Source organism: Acomys russatus, chromosome 24 (assembly GCF_903995435.1).
Source record: "Acomys russatus chromosome 24, mAcoRus1.1, whole genome shotgun sequence".
NCBI lineage: Eukaryota > Metazoa > Chordata > Mammalia > Rodentia > Muridae > Acomys > Acomys russatus.
The window spans coordinates 6,823,915-6,849,841 of record NC_067160.1 but is presented as its reverse complement, the minus strand read 5'-3'; the positions used below and the strand labels follow the sequence as shown (position 1 = coordinate 6,849,841).

The following is a 25,927-nucleotide window of genomic DNA, read 5'->3' as shown; positions in this document are numbered from 1 at the left end:
TACCTAAAACATTACTAAACCTTCTCCCAGGCACCCTAACTACATGCGGTGGCTAACTGAAAATATGTCAGAGGCACAGAATTCTGCTGAGAAAAGTTGTGTCAACATTCACAGTTGCTGTTTCCAAAACAAAGCGAAAAGGCACCTGCAGGAAGAACTCCTCCATAAGGGCCATGGTCCACCTGTAGTGCAGCTTCCAGGTTTTGGCTGGGTGGCTGATGTCGGCTGCATGGAGTATCAGGGACATAGTTTTGGCTCTGTCAATCCTGCCAAACCAGAGACATGTTCAAATTAGCAGAACAAAAATAATCACCTAGTGTTCTCTAAGCCCAAGGCCACAGAACTTCAACGTGACAAAAGAAAGCAACCTACCCTTCAGGCTGCTGAAGACTGCTTCTTATGTTTTTAATTTGCTGGAAATGGCCTGACATGTCTGTAGCTAACACCATTTCGATCACTAAGTTGCGAAGATCCCTGCAGAAGCATCGAGAAGGAGAATGGCTCAGTTGACACTTCCTTAACTTGGAAAGGGACATTTTCATAAACACGATCGTACTAGTTTTCCTAACAATCATGAACACTGAGCCACCACCCTTTAAATGCAATAATGATCACAAAAGTTGGACATTATTTTAATTGTTGATACTTCTTAATGTGAAAAAAGTCAAGCCACTCATTATTCTCCTTAAAAATGAGATCTACGCAGGACACAACATTTCTTCCTAATTTATAATTGCTAAGTCTTGTTTTTTTCTACCTGAAGAAAATATATATATTGTGTGTGTGTGTGTGTGTGTGTGTGTGTGTGTGTGTGTGTGTGTGTACTTATGCATATAGATGTGCACACATTTTTATGGAGGCCAGAAGTCAAACTCAGGGCTACAGTTTTTTTTAAACAGGGATTTTTCACTGACTTGGAGTTTGACAATTAGGCTAGGCTGACTGGCCAGCAAACCCCTGAGTTCTCCCTGTCTCTGCCTCCCCACGGCTGAGATTTCAAGCATGTTCCAACCCCCTGGCATTTTCACATGGGTTCTGGAGCATGAGCTAAGGTCCTTGTACTTGCATGGCATGTGTCTTAGTAACAGAGCCACCACGCTTGTTCCTAAATATACTTTTGAAGTCTTTAGAAGTAAGACATGTCATCAAGGGGGCTTGAGAATATTATAAATCCATGTAGCAAACAAAACTGATTGGCTTAATGCCCCAGGGAAGGAACACAGGCTCTCAAGGTTTTTCCTGCACTTTCTTCATTTTACAGCTTAAAAATCAAACAATTGGTAATAGGATCAGTAGTACTTATCCAGTCTATGTGTGGACTTAGGACTATGTAGTAATTCCCTTGTCAGTACCCTAGACATTTAATTCCTATGGTAGACCTGCAAAAGGTCATTAACAGTCCGCCCCCCCCCCCCCAGGAGATTCCATTTGCTCAGTCATGACGAAAAGATTCAGCCAGAATTCCTACTCCAGAAGCTGGCCTTCGACCACGGTACCCACAGCCATCTCAACCACCTCAGAGAAGCCCAGATGCTAGCGAGGGGGTATATTTTGGGAATCAGATCCCATGTAACATAGACATATTTATTGGCACTAATTAAACTTTCAGCCAAGATGCTGTAATGTAAATGCAGGAGCCGTACTGCACAGCCTAGGCACGAGGAGCTCTTTCTCATTCTAAGGCGGAAATTGAGTCATCTTCGCAAAGCCTTGTATAGACAGAGAAAAAGTCAATTATATTTAGTTCTCACTATGGGGCCAGTATCACAAGATAAAGCAAGGCATGGAAGAACTTGAACTATGTTCTTGAATCAAAATAGTCCTTAGTCCAAGAGTGGTGAATCCTAGCACTCAGGAGGCAGAGGCAGAGGCAGAGGCAAGCAGATTTCTTGAGTTTGAGGCCAGCCTGGTCTACAGAGCAAGTTCCAGGACAGCCAGCAGTACACAGAGAAACCATGTCTCAGACTCTACCTCCCCCACAAATATTTTACATAAAAGATGATTTTTTTTTAAAAAAGCAACATAATAGAATTTGTTATTGAACATTGCAGGTGCCCAGTCACAAGAACTCAATGCTCTGCTATCATTTATAATCCTGGGCAACTTGCTTAGAATAATTTACCCAAGTAGTCAGGGAAATAAAGAAACTGAAGGAAATTAATAAAATGATTTCCAGTCAAAGTTTTTGAATAAAATTTTAAGACAATTTGGATTAAAATATCACCTTGACACAATATTTGTTAAATAAGAAAATTGAGACAAAATAATTGTGAAATCTCCACAATGTATGTAATAAATATGCTGTGCTTTCCATTTAAATACTTCCTAAGTTCTAGAAGTTATATTAAGAAACCAGGGAAAATATTACACAAGAGAAATACAAGTTAATGTGTAAAATATATTTTTTTAAAAAGGACAATGCTTTCTTGTAATTAAAAAAAAACTAAAAAGATTTCAAGATAGAAAAATTGTGTGTCTTTTACAAGATAACCAAATTTCAATGCTCAGTAAATTTTGATTGGTGTTTTATCAGTAAATAGGTATTTTATGGGTGGCTGAAACGCACTGAATCTATTAACTTTTGCAATCTATATGATTATTGTACTATTTGTTAACACAGTCACACAAAGAGTCAAACCAGGAAAGGTAAAGTTAATGAAGAGAAACATAAAATATTATGACAAAGAAAAAATAGAGCATATAAATTCATACTAACATAACAAACTTTCAGAAAGAAAAAAAAAAAAAAGACAATTCAAAGGATAGACATTGGAAGTTGATATTACACATTGTACTTCCGGGAGATATATGAAATATTTTCCTTTTCACTGTGGGTCATTTTAGCATAGTTGTAATTTTTGCTCAAACACATGAAGGCCTTTATCTCTTTAAAGCTAAGCTCTATACATAGCAAACTACTAGAAAGAGGATTGAGAATGATACTAAAAATCTGAATTTATTCAAGACTGCATCTTGGCAGAAGAACAGAACAGCGTCTGGTCAGCGGGCGCCGAGTTTGAAATGGGCAGAAGACCCAGGGCTTCCTTTCTTATCCTCACTTTAATATCATAACTGACATTGTTCTTGGGGCTCAATTTCCTGTGAGCTTCCTCTGAAACTCACCTCCAATCGTCTTTAGATAAATTTACCAAAATATTCATTTCCTCCTCTTGCATGAGCCGATAGGCTGCACTGACGTGGTGGTTCTCGAGCACGGAGCGGTCGTTGTACAGGATGGCCACGTCGGACCTGGAAATGACAAACAAACGCCCGGGTGAGACCTTCTTCAGACCTGGAGAGTCTAATGATAAATAGTCAAGCTTAAGTCATCTCACGGCTTAAAATCAATACCATTGCTGAACACAGAAAATCATGCAAGCACTAAGTTATGGTTTAAAAGCCTGCGTACTAATTTAACATTTGGAGCAGTCTTAAATGGTCTATCAGTTCTACTGCCAACCTGAAACTGCAGTGTCCGCAGTGTGGTTCCCTAGGAGGTCACCCATCCTTTTAATGCTGCCTGTTGTGTTTTCTCTCCCCAAATGCTATAGAGCATGCAGCAGATGTCTTCTCATATTTAAAAGACTCTTTTCACTTCACAATTGAGTGTTACTCACCTTGCTTTCTTGCTTTAAACCATTTAATTATGCTGCTTTTTAGATTTTTATCTTACACCATCCTTTGTGCATTTTAAATGATAGTACTTTAATAGCCATGTCTCATAAACATATTGCCCCCTCCCCCGTCTGTGTCCTTTTATTCTCCTCACCATGTCGTTGGCAGAGTGTTTTTAATTTTAATGAAATTCAGCTTTCAACCTTTATTTATATATACGCCACACGTTTGGTGTTGCAGTCAGTCACTATCAAACCCCAGGTCGCATACATCTTCTCCTAACGTTTTGATTTGTGTTTTACGTTTAAGCCTGTGATCCTTTTGAAGGATGTAAGGTTTGTATCTTATCAGATTTCCCTCCCAGGGATGTCAACCAAACACAGCCTAACAAACTGCAGTAAGACTAGGCACAAAGCCTCATATCTAGGCAACCCAGTAGGAGAAAAAGGGTCCCAAGAGCGGACGAAAGAGTCAAAGATACCCTTACTCTCTCTGTTAAGAGTTTCACACAAACACCAGGCCAACAGCCACCACGTATATGCAGAGGACCTAGTGCAGATGCCGCCACGCGGGCCCCAGGACTGCCGGTTCAGTCGCTGTGAGGCCCCGTGAGTTCTGCTTGGTTGATTCTGTGGGCCGTGCTCTCCTCGTGTCCTCAACCCCTCCGGCTTCTTCCACTAAAATCTTATGGTTTTCCTCCACATCTTGTTATATTTATAGCAAGTGTTTCAGTTTGCGGGTACTAATGTCGACGGTAAAGAGAAACTCCACCTGTTTGACTCTGGCGGATGACACAGCTGTGGAGTCATAACGCTACAGCCCCTTAACCTTGCATCCTGCTGTACCAGTTCAGCTGCAGGGCCTGAGTTGTTCTTGTTCTGTCAGTTCTTTCTTTCGGAAACATTGCACAGTCATGTCACTGTAAACGAGACAGCTTTATTTCTTCCTTCTCAATATTAAAAAAAAAAAAATGCTCGTTTTCTTGTTTTGTTGCATTGGCTAGTATGTGCAGCACTACTGAAAGTCTGTGGTGAAGATGGGGTACCCTTCCCTCTCTCTTTGTTTAGCAAAAAAAATTTCAGTTATCATTGAAGATGATGTGACTTACAGGCTTTTTGTAGATGTTCATGTTTTCAATGTATTTTCAAGTCTTAAAATGGAAAAAGAATGCAGAAATTCACTATAGCACGACCTTTGCCAGCAATACATTGTACAGTGGCTAGACTGCTTAATATTATACATTAGTTAATATAGTTATTACATTTGTGAAATATTTAATGTCTACTTTTGGTCATTTTCCAGAATGTAATACATTGCTAATAATAGTGTGTTATATAATCACCCTTTTTAACCTATTCCTCTCATCTAGGAGAGGTTTTAGGTCCTTTTACCAACATCTCTTAACTGCTCCCCTCAGTACCAAGTGGCCACCACTCTACTCTAGGACACACTCTTTATCAAACTGAGGACATTTCCCACATTTTTTTAGTTTATTGAATTTGACCATAAATGGATATTATTTTGTCAAATACTTTTCTGCATATCTCAGCGTGACCCCTTTTCTTCCTTAGATTTTGTGTTGAATTTCAAATGTTGAACCAGAGTTAGCTTGTATATCTGGTATAATTAGTCATGATGCTAATTTCCCTTTTAATTATCACAGTTTAAATATCTATATGCCCTCTCTTTTCAATTTATAATGCTAATGTCTGTGAGACAGTCTAAATATCCAAGAGAAAAAAATTTAGCTCATCTTTATTCAGTCAGTAAACGACTAACCTCTTTTTGCCCTATTTCAAGTAGTTAATTACATCTTCATTTCTTTGACCCCCCCAATTACTTTGAGTAGGGGATAGAGGATGATGGAAATCAGTTTCTCCCACACAATTCTGTGATTAAATCTGAATATTGCAGGTGTATTTACTGTAAATTAGTTTGTAGCAGACATTTTATTCTTAAACTGTTGAATTCATCCAGAGGCTTTTATTTCTCCCCAGCCTATATTTTCACATAATTTAAGCTTCAAAGTAATAAACTACTTCAAATTGCCTGGGCAGACTTGATACTCTAACACAAGGTATAGACCAGTTGCAACTATTTTTAGTTCTGTAGAGCGGAGTCTTGGCTTCTTCACCCTCTCCTCCTACAGTGTTAGACATGGGATGGGACAGAAGCCCGATGTGCAGTGTCTTCAGCTAGTGAGCCAGCCATACACGTTAGCACAGGAGGAGGCACAGCAGTGACAAGAGGCCTGCAGCAGTTAAAGCCTGCAGCAATTTCACTACTATACGGCTCCTAGTACCTGGTGCTCAGGCATTCCTTCTTCTTGCTAGACCTAGCCGTGTGTGTTGGTTGCTTTTAGGTCAATTTGACTAAAGATAGAGTAATTGGAGAGGACTCCCAATTGAGAAAATGCCTCCATAACATTGCTCTGTAGACAAACCTGCAGGCAATTTTCTTGATGTATCTGGGATGGTGTCGGAGGGCCTTTCCGTTGGTGGACAGTGCCATGTCTGGGATGGTGGTCCTACGTTGTATAAGGAAGCAGGCTGAGCAAGCCAGGAAGCAGCAACTCTCAATGGACTCTGTTTCAGTTCCTGCCTTGAGTTTCTACCCCAACTTCTGTCAGTCAAGGAATGCAACCTCAGAGTTGCCAAAATGACCCCTTTCCTTCCTGAGTCGTTTTTGGTCATAATGTTTTTTTACAGCAATATGAAACCCTGGCTTAGACACTGTGATAAGAAAGCATGTCACACAGAATGGACTGACTGGCTTTCTGATGGATAAAGTTCTAGTTACAGCCTAGCACTCACCTGTGGCTGCATGCTTACTGATGAGCCGCTGACTACAAACAAAGAACCAAGGCTGTTGTCACAATACAAAAGGTGGTAGGCTGGGTGCTAATTTGCTTCTTTCTAATGACCATTTGTTGTATGTACCATAAAATCATGTTGTCTACATTATCTAGACATGATATTTTTAAAAAAGAAACCAAAGAAATCTCACATCTCCTGCAATCAATATACCCAAGAGCACTATCTAATAGTCTCCCAGATAAAGCAAGCCTCTTGTTTTGTTAACTCAACATAAGTGAATTGGCCAATCAGTGACTAGAATGATCACTCTAATGCATCCTGCACTGACATAAAGGTGAGATCGTGTGTGTGTGTGTGTGTGTGTGTGTGTGTGTGTGTGTGTGCGCGCGCGCACGTGCCTGTGTGTGTAACTAATACTGCATGTCCTCCAACAATCTCACAGCCTAAAACTCACTTAACCAACAATCACAGATCAAAACAAAGGAAGGTCATATGTAATCCATGTTTAACAGATAATTAAATCAGTATTGAGTGATCAAAATACCAGATATATTTCCAGAAATTTGCTGAGATTATAGGCAAAACTATGGTTTTCCACTAATCTCATTTTTATCAGAACTAGCTATGGCAGGCTTTTCAGGGTTATTACATGATATGGCTATGAGTATCACTTCCACTCTGAGAAACAAGCAAGGCTGTACTTTAGACTTGATTTAGCATAGCAAAGTGTGTATGGCTTTGTCACAAAAATCCAACAAGCTTACTGAGAATACTGCATGCTCTCAATGTTTGATGGTCTTTTACTGCTAATAAAAGAACAAGACTCTAAGCAACATGTAGTATCCATGGTAACATGTAGCTCGGCATTTTCTGTTCACAAAGGGAAAATTAATTCCGTTTATTTACACTTTCAAGGATTTTGTGCATTATAATGTCTTTAGTGAACTCAAACACGGCCTTGCCCTGTGTTCTAAGTCACTGTTCAGCCAGTTTGTTTATATGGTAAATGTGTTTCATATTAGAAAAGCCCTCTAAATCCAAATAGCAGGAACACTGTAAAATAATGAGCACTATAAAGTAAAATAGAATTAATGTCGTCGGTGACATTTGACCTTATTTCTCCTTTGGCAATGTGAAGGTAACACCGGTGAGTTTAAGATGTTACATTCTTGAATGTCTTCGTCATTGAAATAGTCTTCTTTAATATAATTTGCAAGGTTGTGTAGAATGAATCCATTAAATAATTGACCCTGGTAGACAACTCACAAGAAAACCAGTAAAATATAAGACTTCACTCATCTTTATTATTTATTACTATACCTGAGGAGAACACTAATTCTTCCTGCCATCTTCATCTTTTAGCTCTCCCTTCTCCCGCTGGCTTCTTTCTCTCCTTCATCTCATTCCTTTATTCTTTCCTCCTTCTCCAAAGACTAATGTTTGAGTAGGTTAGGTCTGCCCACCCAGCTGCAGATGGCTAGTGAAAGACACAGCTGCACTTGACAGCGCTGGAGGAAACCCCTTTGCTCTTCACTGCTCAGAGCAGAAAGGGAAGCAGTGTTGACTGGTGACAGGTCCCTTGCTCCCTTCACTAACCCCCGGAACTGCTGCCCTGTGTGAAACCCAGCTCAGTAACCCCCGTCATATAAATCCTCCTTGTTATGGATTTTGCGGAGGACGAAAAGCCTGCAAGAAGCAGCCTTGATATGAACAAGTAATAATACAATAAAAGCACAGGTGTTCCTTTTCCTCTGCAAAATAAGTTAACAGCGTTCCTGCTCTGTACCCAGAGCACAAAGTTCTCCTTTCCTCTTGTTTCCATGTCACCTCTGGGGGAGTACATTTTTATGGCGTTTCAACTTTTTCTGTTGATCCACTGACCATCCTGTTTGGGGATTTAACCTTTTGGACCCACCCCATGTCTGACTCTTTCTATGGAGCAAAGCTGGGTAGCCACTGGACTGAACCTGGCCCTCTTCTCCACTCCTCCGTCTCAGCACGGCCACCCACTGACTGTATTTTCATCCTAGCAATCTTATGTTTCTTAATATATTGTGGGACGTAAACCAGATGATCTATACATTGAATTTCAGTCATTTTAATGATTATTAAGTTTTAAAACACCTAATATTGTATTAGACTGTCTCTTTCCTCTCCATACCAATAAAATTCCTTATGTCTGAAACATTAGTTGTTAAAATATTTCTGTTAAAAAATAAATGAATCAGCCACATAAAAACTAGTACATTCTTGTTGCTAGCAGCTGTTCCCAAGTGCCGAATTTTAACAGACTAAAATTCTTCCATATCACAATTGACTATATCAACTGTGGTGGGACCATACTATGTAATAATATTCAGACAAAAGGAATGAAAATGAGTTTTCAAGACACAAGAAAACACAGAGGAATCTTCACACACATGTTGCTAAGTGGGAAAAAAACAGCCAAGATACACCCAATCTTTAAAAGATCAGCATTTCCAATGGTAAAATGAGAAGAGAAATAAGCACTAGACAGCGAGAGATTACTGCTGAAGGCATCATACGCTCTAGATGCAGACTTAAAGAAACTGAGTTGGAACTGCCTTTCGAGCTGCCTTGCTAGAAGGTTATCATGCTCAGTGCCCAAGGCTGCTCTCTGTTGCTGAACTCTCGCCGACAGCCTTACTCTGCTATAGATCTTGTATGCACACTGCCAATCAGACAGGCCAGATGTGCCCACTGGTGTAATAGTGGCTCACCTGTTATGGGGATAATAAACTACTTGCTGATTGGATCTGTGACCCACAGACACAGGAGGGAGTTCCTGTCTGATAGTGTAAACCTGGTTAAAGATCCATGGCTGGGGAGGTCATAGGCCTGAGCTGGGAAGTTACTAACATTGTTCTTGCTTAATGAGAGTAATATGAACATCAAATAGCCTGCTAAATAACTTTGTTTATACCCGTAGTCTGGTCTTGCTGTCAGCTTTGGTACAAAAAGTTTTATTTTGTGCAGTGGACAGTGGTAACTACAGAGACCTACTACTACTGATCACAGTCATGAGAATAACCGTTAAATGCTTATTTACAAATAGAAAAACTGTATCTCAGCTAAGTAGAGCTTCTATGTCACCCTTACGTGGTAATTATGTGAGAGGACTTTCTAAAGGAGGAATAGATGGAATGTCAGAGCTGGAGGGAAGGAAGGGATATGCAACACTGTCTTCTGGGCATGATATGGCCACTGCATTTTAAACATATAGTAGCTGTGATAGCCTGCACAGGATTCGTACAAGATTGGCCTTGCCTGTGGGAAGCTGAAGCTATCGCCCTCGCTAAGATGGCGCCTGGCAACCGGCCAGACAAAATGACTTGCAATTCTGCTCCTGGTAAACAAGTCCTTATTTGGGTTGTGGGCCGTGCTTTGCTCTGACGTATGCATCCCGCCTTGTCGGGAACCAATTGGAGCTACCGACGTAAGGGCTGCTGATTGGGTGAGGCAGAGGATATAAAGGGGCGCTGGGGTGTTGGGAGGAGGAAAAAAAGGGAGGAAGGAAAGGGAGGAAGGAAAGGGAGAAGGAAAAGAAGAAGCTTGCTGAAAAGGTTCCTGAATAAACTGCCTGGGGAAGAACGTTCGGGTCGCGTCCTTATGGGAGAGGGCTCTACTCCTGCCTATGGCCTTACACACAGTTAATGTTTGAGAGAATAGTGGGAGACATTTTATTCAGAGCTGTACTCATGCTCCTATAAACAACCCTTCAACCATGTTCCTGTAAGAACTATTTAGAGACTTACTGGGTCACAGACACACACACATGCACAAGGACATAAACTAGAAGTAGGACTACACAGGAAGAACAAAGACACTGGGGAGATGGGAGTGGCACAATGGAGGGGCAAATATAGTTAAAAACATTATATGCACGTATGAAGATATCATGGTGAATTTCATTACTACACGTGATTAACATACACCAATAAAACTTTTTTTTTCTTTTGGTTTTTTGAGACAGAGTTTCTCTGTGTAGCCTTGGCTGTCCTGGCTGGCCTCAAACTCACAGTGATCCACCTGCCTCTGCCTCCCGAGTTCTGGGATTAAAGGCATGTGCCACCACACTCAGTTAATAAAGCATTTTTAAAATTAAGATTTAGCGTTCTATCAACAGAGCAGTTCTATAGCTTTCCCAAGAAATGCAAGTGATGTTTCCTTGCTGAGCAATCTTAGCTATCAAACACAGAAATGTCAGGATTCCACATACAGGGAGTGAGTTGTGTCCTCATTTACCCTGAATTAAATTCTAGCCCCCAGGCATTGATATCTCCATTTAACTGAAAAGAACTTAGGGTACCTCCATTTTACAGGCAAAGTTCCAAACTTGCCCACATACCCCCTCCCCCGACACACCACACCCACATGTTGAAGCTCTGAACCTCAGGGTGACTGTATTTGGATACAGTTCTAATACTTAATTACAGGGCACAAATGAAGTTAAATGAGGTATGGCAAGTGAAAGACCCAAATCCAATATGAATGGTGTCCACATATGAAGAGGAAGGAGCACCAGGGAAGGGATGAGCAGAGATGTAAAAGACCAGCTGATGACGCAAGGAGCTGCCTTCTGCAAGGCAGGGGTAAGGACCTAGAGGAAAGCAAGCCACTGATGCCTTAGTCTCAGACTCCCAGCCTCCAGTACCATAAGAGGGATTGCGTATTGTTTAAAGCACCCATTCCATGGTATTTTGTTATAGAAACCCTAGAGGATACTCTAACTCATACTCACCCCAGTACTTGGGTTTGAGTAACTGTCATTATAGCCATCACTATAGCATCTTATTTTTCAGTTATATTAAATACTTCATACTGCCATGGAATGATATTTCTTCATTCTCTTGATTTCTTTTAAACAATAAAGTTGTATACCTTCCAATATGCACTGACATAGAACAATGCCTTAGACAATTTATTTATGAAGTGCCTCAGTGAATAAATGTCTGACTTAAGTGACTCCTTGGCAAAAATAACTTATCCTACAGACATCTATGCTCTTTAAGTTGTTAATATGTCAGGAAAAAAATGAATATTTTTTTTTAAACAAGAGTAGATTGATTTAAGTTGCTAAAGCTTAAGAATTATTGCTAATAATATGTTAAACCTATTCTTAATTTTTAAGAAAATCTACGTGTTCCAAACAACCTTTCCTAAGAACAAATTAAATGGGGGTGGGTGGGTGGGTGGAAGGATGGATCACTGGTTAAAAGCACTGGCTGCTTTTCCAGAGGTTCTGAGGTCAATTTCCAGCCCACATGTGATGGCTTACAATCGTCTATAACTGTAGTCCCATGGGATCCAATGACCTCTTCTAGTGTGCAAATGTACATGCTTACAAAACACCCATATACACAAATATTTTAAAAAGAAACTAACAAAAAAGAATAAATGGAATGTGTAAAAATCATTGTAATTGGCACATATTCATTGTTCATGGCAGTGGGCTTCATAAGGACACTTATTTTGTTTAATTTCATCATGTACTTTGACCACAGTCACCATCTATACCCTTTCCTTTTGAGAAAAATAAGTTTTAAATTTTAGCTTCTCAACCTTCAGACTTCATTGCACTTACCTCGTCTGAATATGGAAGTTGTTCGTTGTTCCTGTGTGCTCATAATCATGAATGGCAGCTGCAAAGACCATTGCTAAAATTTCCAGTTCAGTGAGCCAGTGCTAGCAAAGGAAGGAGACAGCTCATCACACTCAACATCTTCATCATCTTTTCTTTCTATCGGAAAGTCTTTAGTGTATTCAGGATGCACAACCATGTAAAATAATAGGCGGTTTCTTTCCATTGTTTTCTCATGCTCACACCATTAATTGGGAATAATGGGTGCTTTATGAAATCAATGATTGTGTCACTTTTTGTAAGTTCAAATTTTTAAATTCAAAATATGATTGTCCTTGCTACTTGCAAAAGGAGTCATTTTCCATCGTTTGAGACATTGACCCTAACTGGATTTTGAAATTGCAACCTTAGTAGGTTAGGATCTTACGATATAAATTAAAATATAGTGGTCTTTTAACATAGAGCTAGCCTTCACTGAAACACATATTTATATAATTATAGAAGACCATACTGAAGAGCTCATGAAAGCAAATTTCCATTTTAAACTGAAAGTACTTACTCTTTTCAAGAGAGAACATGAAATTCGTTTTTAGAATTAACAATGTGGAAAAGTTTTGAGAATTTACCTAATTTTATATTTATAATACATTTATTACAATCCAGTGAAACTTGATAATGACAAAGGAAAGAATAGTTGTTTTCATGAAAAATCCAGGCCCATCTGTTTCATATACATTGACTTTCCTTTTCCCAGCTGACACCATTTCTCCACTTCTATAGCTGAGAGAACAATTCACTACATTGCTCGTCACCTACGCTCTCTGCAACACACAGTAACACATGTGACAATTAAGATAAATAAAACTCGATACAATTAAATTCACATGTCCCATTGCCTAGGCAGGTTTCACATGCTCACTCATCACATGGGAGCAAGTGTGACCCTAGAGAACAGCCAAGACGCTCAACAAATATTGTTTTTGACAGTCCTGCGAGAAGACAGGACCTGTGTTGGAAAAGGGTTCTAAAGTGAGACAGACTATTCTCTTGGACATATTTCATACATTTGAAACACATAAACACACACAGACACATACACTCACTTGTTCACACACACATGCACATGGACACACACACACACACACACACACACACACACATATATATATACACACAGTTATATATGCACACACAAACACATACATATACAAATCAAAATACCAGGTAACCTTTGTAGTTTAAAAGAGGTCACCGGGCACAGGGTCAATCTAAGTGCTGGTAGAAAGGCTTGATGGTGGCAATGGATTTTGGGGAAAAAATATGGCTGTAAGCATCTGGCCTTAACATAGAAAGAACCAATGGGTAATGACACCATACATGCCAGTACTGAAACAGAGTTGCCAATAGCCCATTACACTTGAGAGTCAAATCAAATGAGATTCAAAAGAGGACGATGGTTATAAAACCAATTGAGGGTCTACTTTGATGAAAATTCACGAACTTGGATTCTGTATGAAAGGCAGGCAGGAGGCACTGATGAAGGCTCAGGAGTCAGGAATGATGAAGCTGATGGCTGTTGACCCTCTGAGCTCACTTAGCCACATTTCTCTCACAGAACCAATGGCAGGAGGAGGCACATAGCAAGAGATATTGTTCACAGAGTTGAAGTCTATCAGGTTTTCCTAAGACAGTAGTGGGGAGCAGTAGAAGTGAGTCCAGTGTGTGAGTCTCTCTCCATCACTGGGGAAGTGAGCTGTCTACCCTCCGAGCTACAGTTCCAGTTCAAATGGAATTAATGAGTAGTCCTCTGTACATTCTGAGAAGTTTAGATTAAATTTATGTGCTTTTCCTATCAGATCCTTGTCCAGTAGCTAAATACAGAGCAAATGGCGCCTTACTACAGTTATTACTTTATACTGCAAAACATTAAACCTAGAAGATGACAACTTAGCATCTTACTGACTTCACTTTATGGAAGCCAGACACGTAGGCGGTGACTCTGAGAACCAAAGGGACTTAGTATAACCAGCTGATTGGTGCATATAGACACTCATGTGAGACATTAAAGGGAAGACAGTGACCTCCCTAATAGCCTGTGTTGCAGATTGAGCTGGGATTGAGCCTCCAGTGTTCCCACTGAGACCATGGATCTAGACACCATGAAGTGAATAGAAATGAAATTAAAATAGTTGGTAACCCAGAGATCCACTGTTTTATTAAAGAAAACACATTTCCGAGGCAACAGAGATTGCCCATCATTTTCAGGCATCTCTTATTCATTGTATTTATAAACTTAACTGGTTGAGAAAAACCAGCATTCAGTATCTGCTATGATAATATCAAGTATAAAACTGCAAAGTAAATTTAGAAATGGGATTTAATCACAGCCTAGCCTATAATTATTTAAAATTATTATCTTCCTAGCTGTCAAAATTGATTTTAAATGTATTTTCTGTTTTTTTCCTAGTTAATCTCTGCCTCACACAAAGAGAGGTTTCTCCATGAATCCCACGTAATCATCACTGGGTTATGGCCTTATTGACTTATTGATTACATTTATAGGAAAAAATAATTTGGGAATACAGAAATTTTCACATTCAATTGAAAAAGAGTCTTTTTTTTTTTTATTAATAAAAGTAGAATTTTGGGATGACTGCTAACTCCTCCGTGGATGACCGATTTATTGCTGGTGGTGAATGTGCTAATAGCTAAGGAAATATTTAAACTTGTAGATTTTTAAAATAATTCTTAGGGACATATGAGATCAGATCGTATCATGGGTCCAACCTTGGGCTCTGCTGGTTCCTGTTGGAAAGAAATCCAAGGTTAAAACAATGATCCATAGCTGGGTGGTGCACGCCTTTAATTCCAGTGCTCGGGAAGCAGAGGCAGGAGGATCTCTGTGAGTTCGAGGCCAGCCTGGTCTACAAAGTGAGTCCAGTACAGCCAAGGCTACACAGAGAGACCATGTCTTGAAAAACAAACAAATAATGAGCCATGAGCAAAGTAGATTCTGCACCTCATTTAAACTGTAGCTACTTTGTGGTGTACAGGCAGGCGCAGGCAGATGAATTCTCAAGTGGCAGTCCCCAGGTTATAGCGGAAGCAGCACTATGCATCTGTTATTGACAGGAAGCCTCCAGAACTGTTGTTGCATGGGCCCTTGAAATGATTCCATTACTCTTATGCTTGTCCTATTTTCCACTCAGTAGATAAATATTTGTATCTTTATGTTGGCAGATAGCAAAGATGAGCCCAGTGGAACTGGGTTAACATGCCAGAGGTCACACAGAGAAAAGAATTGAGATTCAGACAAAAAAAATGATTGCAGTTTCTTCCCTTTCTGTAGAGCACAATAACTTTCATGGCTCAAGACAATTGTCCATGTTCTAGTCTCTCAAAAGCCAAGTATCTGACTGACTGACTGACTGACTGACTTGGACATAGGAACCAGAGAACCCAACAGAACACTAAGACTATGCTCACATTTGAGTTGCTGGGTATGTAAGTGCATGCGTGTGTTTAGGCTGGGGACAATTTCAGATCATAAAATCCATATTGACTTGTTCTTAAGAACATTTTAAGGAAACATAATAACTATTTTAGACTAAAGTGTTGGGGTTGGACACTTCTTTTTCTTCATCTTTTTGAACAAACTCAAGTAGTTTGCTATAAGTTAATGCAGAAAAGTATTGCATTGTGAAAACAGGCATTTTATTTTAGGTACTACATAAGGTGCTTTATAGTTACTGAGACTTAATGGCCCTTCATTAGCAGTCTGTGAACCGGTCAGTACTATTAACTCTGTTTCAGTGACAAGGAGGCCAAAATAGAGAGCTAACAGATTAGAAGCTGCAGAGGATGTTTTCAAAGCTGGTATCAGCCTCCTAAACCCACTCTCTTTCCAACAGTATTGAAAGGGAAGCCATTGTCACAGAGCATGGACTTCCTGCCACATAGTCTGTGGATTGATTAAGGAAAAATGGAGTCATCCCGAAGTGTGGGAGTTAGTATCTGGCCAGTCAGTCAATGGGCTGAAAATCCCAAAGACTCTCAGATTGCAAGCCATCGCTCTTTCTTCTACTGAGGTCATTAGGGAGAATAAAGGCCACCAGCCACCAAGGACAAAGTACTCTGGGTAACGCCCTAGAATGCCCTTGTATAGAAAGAGACAGTTAGAGGAGAGCTTGGCATCACTCCATACAGCAGTAGCTCTTTAGCAAATGGCTCTTTTGCTGCGTGCCCCTGTCATGATGGCACAGGTGACAAGTTAATCAAGTGACAAAAGCAGAGAGAGGCAGGCGAGGAACTGTGCCAGCATCAAGTGCCAGCTTCTCTCCCACTGCTGACTGTGGGGACCGAGGATTTCTCCCACGACTGTAACCCACAGGAAGCTCCACCACAACACCTCTCAGGAGATGCTCCTCAGAACACCTTGCAGGTGACAGATGCATTAGTCACCTGATGGCGCTGGCCTGGAACTAGAGTGCTCTATAAATGTCACTCTGATAAGGCCATCTCAAAATAGCAGGGCATCAACTTCACGTTAAAAGGAGTGACCCAGTCTTTTCCATGCCAAATCTGAAGAGTGAGAAAAACTGGAAAAGATCTAGCTGGTATTTCTGTAATGCGTTTTTGTTTCAAATACCTAAATGTTCATTTGTATGAAAATTAGTGTTCACCTACCACCCTGGGAAAAAGCTTGTTAAAAGTACTTTCCCCAACTGTCAGGTTGGCCGTGTGATCTCATTTTGACAAAATACTCAACACATTCATGAATTCATTTTACCTGCAGAAAGTGTATTCCATTCTTAAAATCGTTCTCTTTTGCTTTAATTGAGGGCATTTCCTGGATCTCAGTCAAGACTAAATTACATTTACCAGCAGACTAATTTAATGGTGGTCACACTGACGGGTGATCTCACTAATATCTTGCTGAAAAATGATTAAAATCAGAAGCCAGGTGTCATGCCAGATTTGTTAAAAGAAATGAAATTACATCCACATTTGTGGTTTTCTCAGGAGTGGCTCTGACCCTCACTAACAGTTTCCTTTCCTTGGTATTATGCCAGGAAGCAGCAGTGTGGGCTCGGGTTTCCTGGGCTTCAAGAGAACCGGCAAGGGCTTGTGATGCACACAACAAATCTTCGTTTTAATCGGAGGTTAAAGTCATATGGTGGATTTGAAAGTTTTTGCTCATTCACTAATGTGACACCTTGGTGTCACATCATCTTTTCAGGGTAACCTTTGAACTTAGGAATCCCAGGATGAAAGGGGAAGTATTTGTTTGGTCCCCGTGTCCTTGTAATAAAGAAAACAACAAAATGTGTTTGCACTGAAATATATTGTAATATGATGAAATTCTGGCTGTGACATCACATTCTTTTTCAATTTGCTTTACAAGGAAAACAAGGACTGAAAAAGTATTCAGTCAATTTGTAAGGCACTGTGGGATGGGCTCTCGTAAATGGATATCATATGTAGTAATCCACGGAATTAATTGTGGGAGGGAGAAAATCCAACTATGATGATAATTTTGTGCATTTGTTAAATCTTAGAAAATCATGTACCTACTACACGTCACCAGCTCCTTAGGGCTCTATGCTAAGGTCTCAGGATTTTCTCTGGATCCTAACCCTACTGCAGAGTGAGGCGGTTGAGGAAGTTGATGAGTCCCATGTGGACAGTGGGATAGGACAGTTCAGGAAAAAACCCCACAGTATTGAAATGTTAGCTTTCAATTCTGTGAAGAGTTGTAACCCAAGTAGTTAGCTCAAATAAATGCCACTTGCAGACATTAAGGTCATTATTTCAGCCAAGATTGGCAGATAAGAAACTAAGAAGGCACAGAACTTGAGGGTGGCACATGGCCCACACTCCTCACTGACCACCGTAGCAGGTGTCTCTTTTTTTTTTTTTCTTCCCAAAGGTTGTTCTGAGCTGAGACTGCAGAAGTGCCTAGCCATCCCACAATCTTCCATTACTGTTATGCTAACCTTTGCATGTTGAATCTCTTGTTCATTCAATCATTCACTCAGGTGCAAAAGACAGAAAAGAATGTCAAGGAAAGTTCACCATAAACACTTTCCCAACCCCCTGTAAGGATATGTCTGTGGTTAGCATTTTAAGCACCAGAGTGCTAGAACCTGAGTGAAGAAAAGCACTTATCCTAAACATATTCTGAAGGCTTTTTCTCTAGGTCAGTCATTTTACCTATTTTAGTTTTTGGTTGATTTCTGTAAGAATAAAGGATTTACTTAGAAAAGAAATAAACTGTCTTAAGGATAGGAGGCTTCACACACAACAGAGGATGCCACAAGAAAATGTACTCAATGGCATCTTAGGAGGTGCTTTGTCTCATAACATCATATCAGGGCTTTGGTTCTTAATATAATTTCTTCTCTCTTCTCTTCTCTTTCCTCCTCCTCCTTCTCTCTCTCCTCTCTTCTTCTTCTTCTTCTTCTTCTTTTTCTTCTTCTTCTTCTTCTTCTTCTTCTTCTTCTTTTCTCTCTCTCTCTCTCTCTCTCTCTCTCTCTCTCTCTCTCTCTCTCTCTCTCTCTCTCTCTCTGTCTCTCTTTTACCCCACAGGTCCTTTGTGTACATATTATGGTTTCCAGTTTAGTGTTATTCCTGAGTGGGCAGATGAAAGGGTCTCTGTGTCTATTATTTGCTTCTTGCACCTTTTCTTGGGCTCTTTTTTTTTCTATATGTTTGTGTTTTCCAATTACAATATGTTAGTTTTTGCTTTATATTATTCTATTTTTTTACCTAATTTTATTATTACCCTTAGAGGCCTGTTTGTTTTCTAATGAGAGACAGAAAGGTGCTGGATGCACTTGGGAAATAATATGGTGGAGGGAACTGGAAGGAGTGGAGGAAAGGGAAATCTAGTCAGGGTGTACTATGGAAGAGAACCTCCATTTTCAATAAAAGAAAAAATACAAGCAAAAAAAAAAAACAGAATTCTACAGTTCAAAATTTGGAAAACTGACATATTAAGTATAGTTTAATTGACCTTTATGCTTTCTTCTAGGGATTTAAATTATTTTCTGGAAAATATATAACTAATATAAAATCCCAGTGGTTATCACATAGATGTTATAGTACATATGATATTGTACACATATTTCTCCATGGCATCAGAGACAAGACAACCTCAAAAGAACGGTATTTGCTGTTCTCATGCCAGTATGCTTCACTTATAAAGGGTTTCTTACCATGATACCTGTATGAAGCATTATGTAATGCACAGTTTGAGTGACATCTGCTGCATGAACCAAATTATGATATGGGTTTTTGTGCTTGCTGTAACCAACTTCTAAAGCTTCTGCGAAGGCAATTAGGCAAGAAACAGGAATCTGTGGAAAACAATATTTATTATTATATTTTGGCCCAAATTGTCACACTACATAAACATGAGCACAGTGTTAGGCATGGAACAAATTAATGAGTCAAAGATGGGCAGTAATTTTGAGTTCAATGTAATTTTTTTTAAAATCCACATTATTGATATGATAGCCTTAAATTTGGAGGGCTATAACACAAATGTAATAGCTCATACCATATAGTTATGAAATCTTATATCTTTTATTCTTGTAAAGGGCTAGTTCGTAGAAGTATAAAATGCCCCAATGTAAGCACCAAAGCCTAGTTTTCCTATTTGTAGGAGAAAATCTGTACCCTCCCAGCACTTTCCAGCCCTTAATATGCCATAGTCCCCCAGCAAATAGAACTTAGCGTCTCGGGCTGCTCAGACATCTGAAGCAAAGGTGTTGCTTAGATGCTTCTAAGGAAAACCAATTTGCAGACCCATCCTATCAGTCTAGGAAAAGTTTCCAGTAAGTTAGATGTGGTGATGTAGTGCCGAGATCCCAAAGCTCCTGTGGCTGACTTAAGAAGATTGAGTGTTCCAGACAAGCCTGCTCTACACGGCAAATTCAACGGTTCCTTGGGTTACATAGAAAGACCATACTTCAAAATAAAGGAAAGAAAAGGGCTTGCTGTATAGTCTAAGAATGCTAGAATCAGTTTGTGCAGCAGCCCCCCACCCCCGCCCCGTGTCCAGATCCGCTGATCTTGACGGTCTCCCTGTGGAGCTCCTGACTGCTCCAGGCCCTTCCATGCCCCTTCTCCCAGACTCTTCCAGACAAACGCTCAGTGCTCCACCCAGTGTCCGGCTTTCAGTCCCAGTATCTGTCCCAATCTCCCGCTGGACACATGGGGCCCTGCACAAACTGATGCACCAACCAATAGCAACTGTGTGCAGAAAACCTACACCCTTGCTCATATGGAGCTGATGGACAGCTAATTCTCCATGTGGGGGCAGTGGGGCGACTGCTGCTGAACCTCTGACATGCACTCTGGTCCCCAGGATTTGATCTCTGCTCCTTGGCGGGGTGGCCTTGCAGGCACACAGAGGAAGGGGAAGCAGGCTTTCTTTTTTTTTTTTAAATATTTTATTAATTTATTCATATTACATCTCAATGGTTATCCCCTCCCTTGTATCCTCCAATTCCTCCCTCCCTCCCATTTTCTCCTTACTCCCCTCCCCTATGACTGTGACTGAGGGGACCTCTTCCTCCTGTATATGCTCATAGGGTATCAAGTCTCTTCTTGGTAGCCTGCTTTCTTGATGAGACCTGATAGGCTGTGACATTAGGGGAGGGTCCCCCATCAGAGGTCTAGAGGAGGGGAATAGGGCAGAAGAGAGCAGGGAGGGTGGGACCAGGAAGATAAGAGCGAGAGGATAACAACCAGGATATAATGTGAATAAATTATAATTTTTAAAAGTAAATACAATTTCCAAATGTTAATGAAAAAAGAAAGAATGCTAAGATCTATTGTACTTTTTCAGGATGTAGATAGTATTCTGTGAAGAACACAGAGGTACCTGTATCCTGTTGGGATAAACTTTTCTGGTCTTGGGATGCACAGACAAGTCAGTGAGTTGCAGTTTCAGCATAGGGTGAGTTCATACCCCTGACCTGTGGCCTGGCAAATCAACCTAAAGGCATTGATCAACGGCTCAGTGTTTCTTACTCAAATAACCAGTTCTCTGAGCATCTCACTGTTGACGTTTCTGACCTTGAAGCGGTTGATAAGATCATATCTGGTAAACAATTCATAAATCATAAACTTCAGACTATGCTCCCCGCTTGCTTCATTTAAGGCAAATACGTCAAAAGACCATTTATCAACCTCCTGTTAAAAAAAAAAATAAGAGAGTCAATATTTTAGATAGCATGATCATATAATTATGCTGCTTTTCATGGAAATGTATTTAACAGATTAAACATTGAACGTACAGCAAGGAACATTACAGCTGAATATATCAAACTGTACTCTAGTAGAGTCTGATGTTACTGGGCTTTGGAAGCAAGGCTCCCATGCATAAGACAGCATCAAGGTCTTTCCTCAAGTCCCAGGATTATGAAGCTGATAACAGTCTAATGCTGCTTCCATCTTTGCTCTCTCTGACATCATGCCATAAAGCATTTTCTAGAATGGTTCCATTTTAAGGCAGGGTCACTGGTGCATGAGTGTTGTCGACTGAGGGATGGAGGAAAAGTATTCCTGGTCTTTGCTTCCACTCATCCACCCACCTGCTCCATTGCTTTCAGCACAGAGCCCATAATTTAGCTTATAAAGCACTGATAGTATACATCTTTCTTTGGGATGAAATTCCAGAGTGAAGCAGAACCTTAGTATCCCTCATATCACCTAGGCTGACTTACTTATAGATTCCCTCAGAGACAGTGAGAACAATTGGAGGACAGGGTTAGTAGTTTTGCCACTTCTTGCAGTTCTTTGGGGACAGGACATAGGCAGGTCTATAGGGAAACGGGTAGCACTGGGTATGGATCCCCTTTCAGTGGCACTGGGAGCATTAAGTAGGGCTATCTGGCCAATGCAGTCCCCCACATGGTTTTGTTGAAGAAAACCTAACGGAACTCATTATTCTGTTCAAAAGTAGATCCTCAGCATAGGAGGCCTGGTGAATACATGAAAGCACACATGTCTCACACACACACACACACACACACACACACACACACACACACACACACACACACACACACAGATTTAGTGTTGGATAGTAAGTGGACAATTAAAGCAATGACTAATTTTATGTTTGTCAACACCATTCAGCATTTCTTTCCTTTGTGTGATGAACGTTGCTATGGGAGCCAACTTTATATGCTGTGAGACGCTAAAACTAAATGAGCCAGCTGATGAAGCCCCTTTTAAAACTGTGTCCTGTGAACCGTAATGGTCATGGCTTCAGCTGGTACCATAAAACCCGTTGTTATGTGTGTGCGAGGCCTCATGCAGGCTGTCCCATGCATGCGGAGGCTGGAGGACAACTTTGCAGAGTAAGTTCCTTCCTTCCATCTTTAAGTGGGTCCCACAATTTGAACTCAGGTCACCAGGCTTTTGTAGCAAACTCCTTTACCCACTGCACCAGTTTGCCAGCCTTTTTCAATCACTTAGAATCAAACACCAATTAAGTGTTTGTTTACTTGCATGCAATTGTCAAATTCCTCCCATATGGCTCCAATAGGATGACAAAGCACCCACTTTTATCTCATTGTAAATTAAAAATCTAGCATTCTTGTTAGAAGGAGTTTTAGCATTGGGAGAGCACCAAGGACAATACATCTTTTATCAAATTCACAAAGCTAACAAGGAAGAGCTGGTTCATACCTTCAAGGTTTCCAGTTGGGGGCTCAGCTCAGGTCCCTGCTGGGAAAATGGCTAGTTCACCACGCTTCATAGGGCTTTACAAACAGAGGTGGTTTACCCATGTCACCTGCCACAGATGTCTAGCAGCCATACTGTCAGGGTAGCATGGAGGGTTCTCAGACAGCGCACTCACTAAAATGTTCTTTGCTTGGTGATGTTTAGTCCCTCAGCCTTGCACTTCATATGGTTTTAATAAACCATATTTTACAAAACAATTGTGTTTCTATACCAAAATATTTTAGTTGGTTATTAAGCGGATAGGTCATAAATGAACAAAACCAAACGTTTTCTTGCACATAGTTGAAGAAATAATAGGAACGACAGGAAAATCATTCAAAAAAGAGTAGTTGACATATTGATGAAGCACAAAATTTACATGTTTGCCTTTACTGGAGTTTTGGAAGCATGAATACACTAAAATGCATCATGAAAAATGAACAGCCTCTTAAAATCAATAACATTTAAATCTTCAGAGCAAAATGTAGGCAATAAAGTAAGCCAAAATCTCTTGGCTAATATAAGAAAACCACAGAGACAAAGTTGAGTCCTCAAATTAAGAAACAGAGGAAAATGGAGTTAAGAATGAATGGCCTACAAGACTTCCCTGCCAAACAAACAGCTATGAGCAAGGTCCACCCGCGTGCTGTATCTCCCACATGTGAAATGGGGATGTGTGAGCCAGCAGCCTCCTCAGGCTGACTCTCACTTCTGATCATTTCCAGCACACACAACACTGTAATCACACAGAGGGCATTGGGGTGGGGCAGTCCCAGTAGAAACCAGACACAGGCAGGAAAGGTTGGTTTTTGTTGACTAGTTTCTGTATCAGTTTTATAATTTCTCAGACCTAAGATCTTGAATAATTTTCTCCTTTATATTTTGTTATTTAAATGCAGACAAAACACCTTTCAGTGCATAATATAAGCTTAAGAAGACAGGCATATTCTCAAAATAATGTCATTTCAATGTGGAATTCAAGAACCAAGTAAGTAAAACTTGGAGGAAAAGTTCATCCATTCATGTACAACAATTGGCATTGACCATTAGCACCAGATAGATGTCACGTGACTCTGATGTGTAGCTGTCACGTGACTCTGTGGTGAGTCAAGGCTTGGTTGCTTTACATTAAACAAATGTTTAACATAATTTTCATGTTGTTGTATGGAGGCAGCAGCAAAGACCTGCCCTCATTTTTCTCCCAGGCACTTGAGAAAGAAATCTCTGTGATTATAGAAAGGAAAATAACTGAAATTATTTCACCTTGAGTGTCACTATGACAGCTGCAGGATATGCCAAACCAACCATGTGATAGCTCTTCCTGTACATCCTAAAAAAGACAGAATAATTGTATATATAACATCCCTTTGTTCAACAGTTTCAGCTATTTTCTCAAATATCAAGACAACGCCTCATTTCTTCAAATGTATCCCCACTGTGACAATGGTGATAATGACATTCTTTGGGTGACAGGGGGTACAGCATTTGTCTATGCACAGTGACTCTGATAAGTGATCTCAGCTGCCACACAACGTCAACTTTCCCTGAGCTTCATGCAATTAACAAGTCAGCTGTACTTTCCAAGTACAGTGACAGTTTTGACAGGCCACCTCATCCGTGACAACAGAATATTCTTGCTTTATGTCCATTTGTGTACTAAAAGTTTTAGACTGGAGGCTGAAGAGCATGAACACACTTCTAAACATGTTTGGATTATCTATTTACACATTTATCAGGGAGAAACAGCACCATCAAAATTTGCACGGCTCTTTGTGGCTAAGGATGTTACAAAAGGTAATATTGACAAAAATAGCTCAAGACTATTCACATTGCCACCCAATATTATTGAAGAAAGATGATTGTGAGAAAGTTTTCTCTTCCTTCCTGTAACAGTAGCAACATCAGTGTGCTGTTATATACTTGTAGCTTGTGTGTTTTCTGACAGGATGCTAACCTGACGACACCACATGCAAGCGGGGAGTCTAGTGAGGAAGACCCCAGCACAGGTAACAGAAAGCGGTGTCTGTTTGGGAGTGTGAAGGATTTGTGACAACTCCCTAAGGTTCTGGAAAGACATGCTTCAAGTATCAAATGTCTCTTACTTTTATGTAAAATTGGCATACAACAAGCTGTATCCTTAGATTGTATTGCTGTGAACTTTACCCCTAACTTATAAGGAAAACACTGTAATTTGAGTAAATCTGAGAGATGTGGTCAATATTAGAAAGAGTCCAGGGGAGAACAAAAATCATCGTGAAAATATATGAACATTTTTGAATTTGTGGTTTATGTGTTAAAATCCAGAAAACACATTGCTGTGCACAATCAATGACTATTTAAAATAATAATAAAAAGTCAAGTAATGTGTCATGTTTTCCACTTACTACTTCATGGGAGCTCAGATTGAAAACGTGTTTTATCGTGACTCTATCCTACTTTTTTTGAAAGAGCACCTCCCCATGTCACCACACAGACACTTTGCTGTTTCAATTTCATACTTGCTTTAAACAATCATAGGTGAATTTTAGATGTGGATGATTAGTAAAATAACAAACTTCTTTATTGAAAGACATCAGAACAGTTTACAATTAAAATTTTCCATCAATCACCTCATAGAGAAAAGCATAACTACCCCAATCCTTCAGAGCAAGGAAAGTGCTATTCACACAATGAAGGGTCAAAAAAATAATTATTGTCAATAAAGTCACTTAGTTGTGGACCTTATGGAAAGAAACAATCTTTATCTACACATTTTTTCTATAATTATTGTGAAGAAAAGAAGGATGGGATGGAAGAAAGGGCAGTGAACAGGGAATTGTCAATACAAACGCTAATACAAACATTTTAAGCATTAAATAGTATTAAATCAGTGGGATCTCCTGTCAGAGGAGGGAAGGGAGGATAGGGAAGGAGAGAGAAGTCATGCTTTGAATTGCAAATTAGCCACTAGGTAGCTATGTGGCATTCGGAGCAATCTTTTAAGAGCTCATCTATAAAAAGAGAATCCTAATCTTTCTGTAGACCGTGAAGAATGTAAATTCTGGACACAGTCTATAAACCCAACAGAGGTGAGCTCTCATCGCTACTACAGGAACTACCTTCGTTATCTCCCAGGCAGTCCTGCGGCTTCCAACTTCATGTAACTCAGAGGCCG

The 25,927-nt window shown here is 40.1% G+C and overlaps 1 protein-coding gene across 1 annotated transcript in view; it reads right to left on the bottom strand.

The window, feature by feature from the left end:
* Pde1a (phosphodiesterase 1A) overlaps positions 1–25,927 on the bottom strand; it is a 274,118-nt gene that overhangs the window by 31,146 nt on the left and 217,045 nt on the right. Inside the window, exons 4-10 of the mRNA XM_051167128.1 lie at positions 24,037–24,103; positions 21,118–21,234; positions 19,251–19,391; positions 12,037–12,137; positions 3,124–3,249; positions 373–474; positions 146–266 (exon numbers count right to left, since the gene is read on the bottom strand). Of these exons, the coding sequence (XP_051023085.1) occupies positions 146–266; positions 373–474; positions 3,124–3,249; positions 12,037–12,137; positions 19,251–19,391; positions 21,118–21,234; positions 24,037–24,103 (775 nt within the window). The remainder of the gene's footprint in view (positions 1–145; positions 267–372; positions 475–3,123; positions 3,250–12,036; positions 12,138–19,250; positions 19,392–21,117; positions 21,235–24,036; positions 24,104–25,927) is intronic.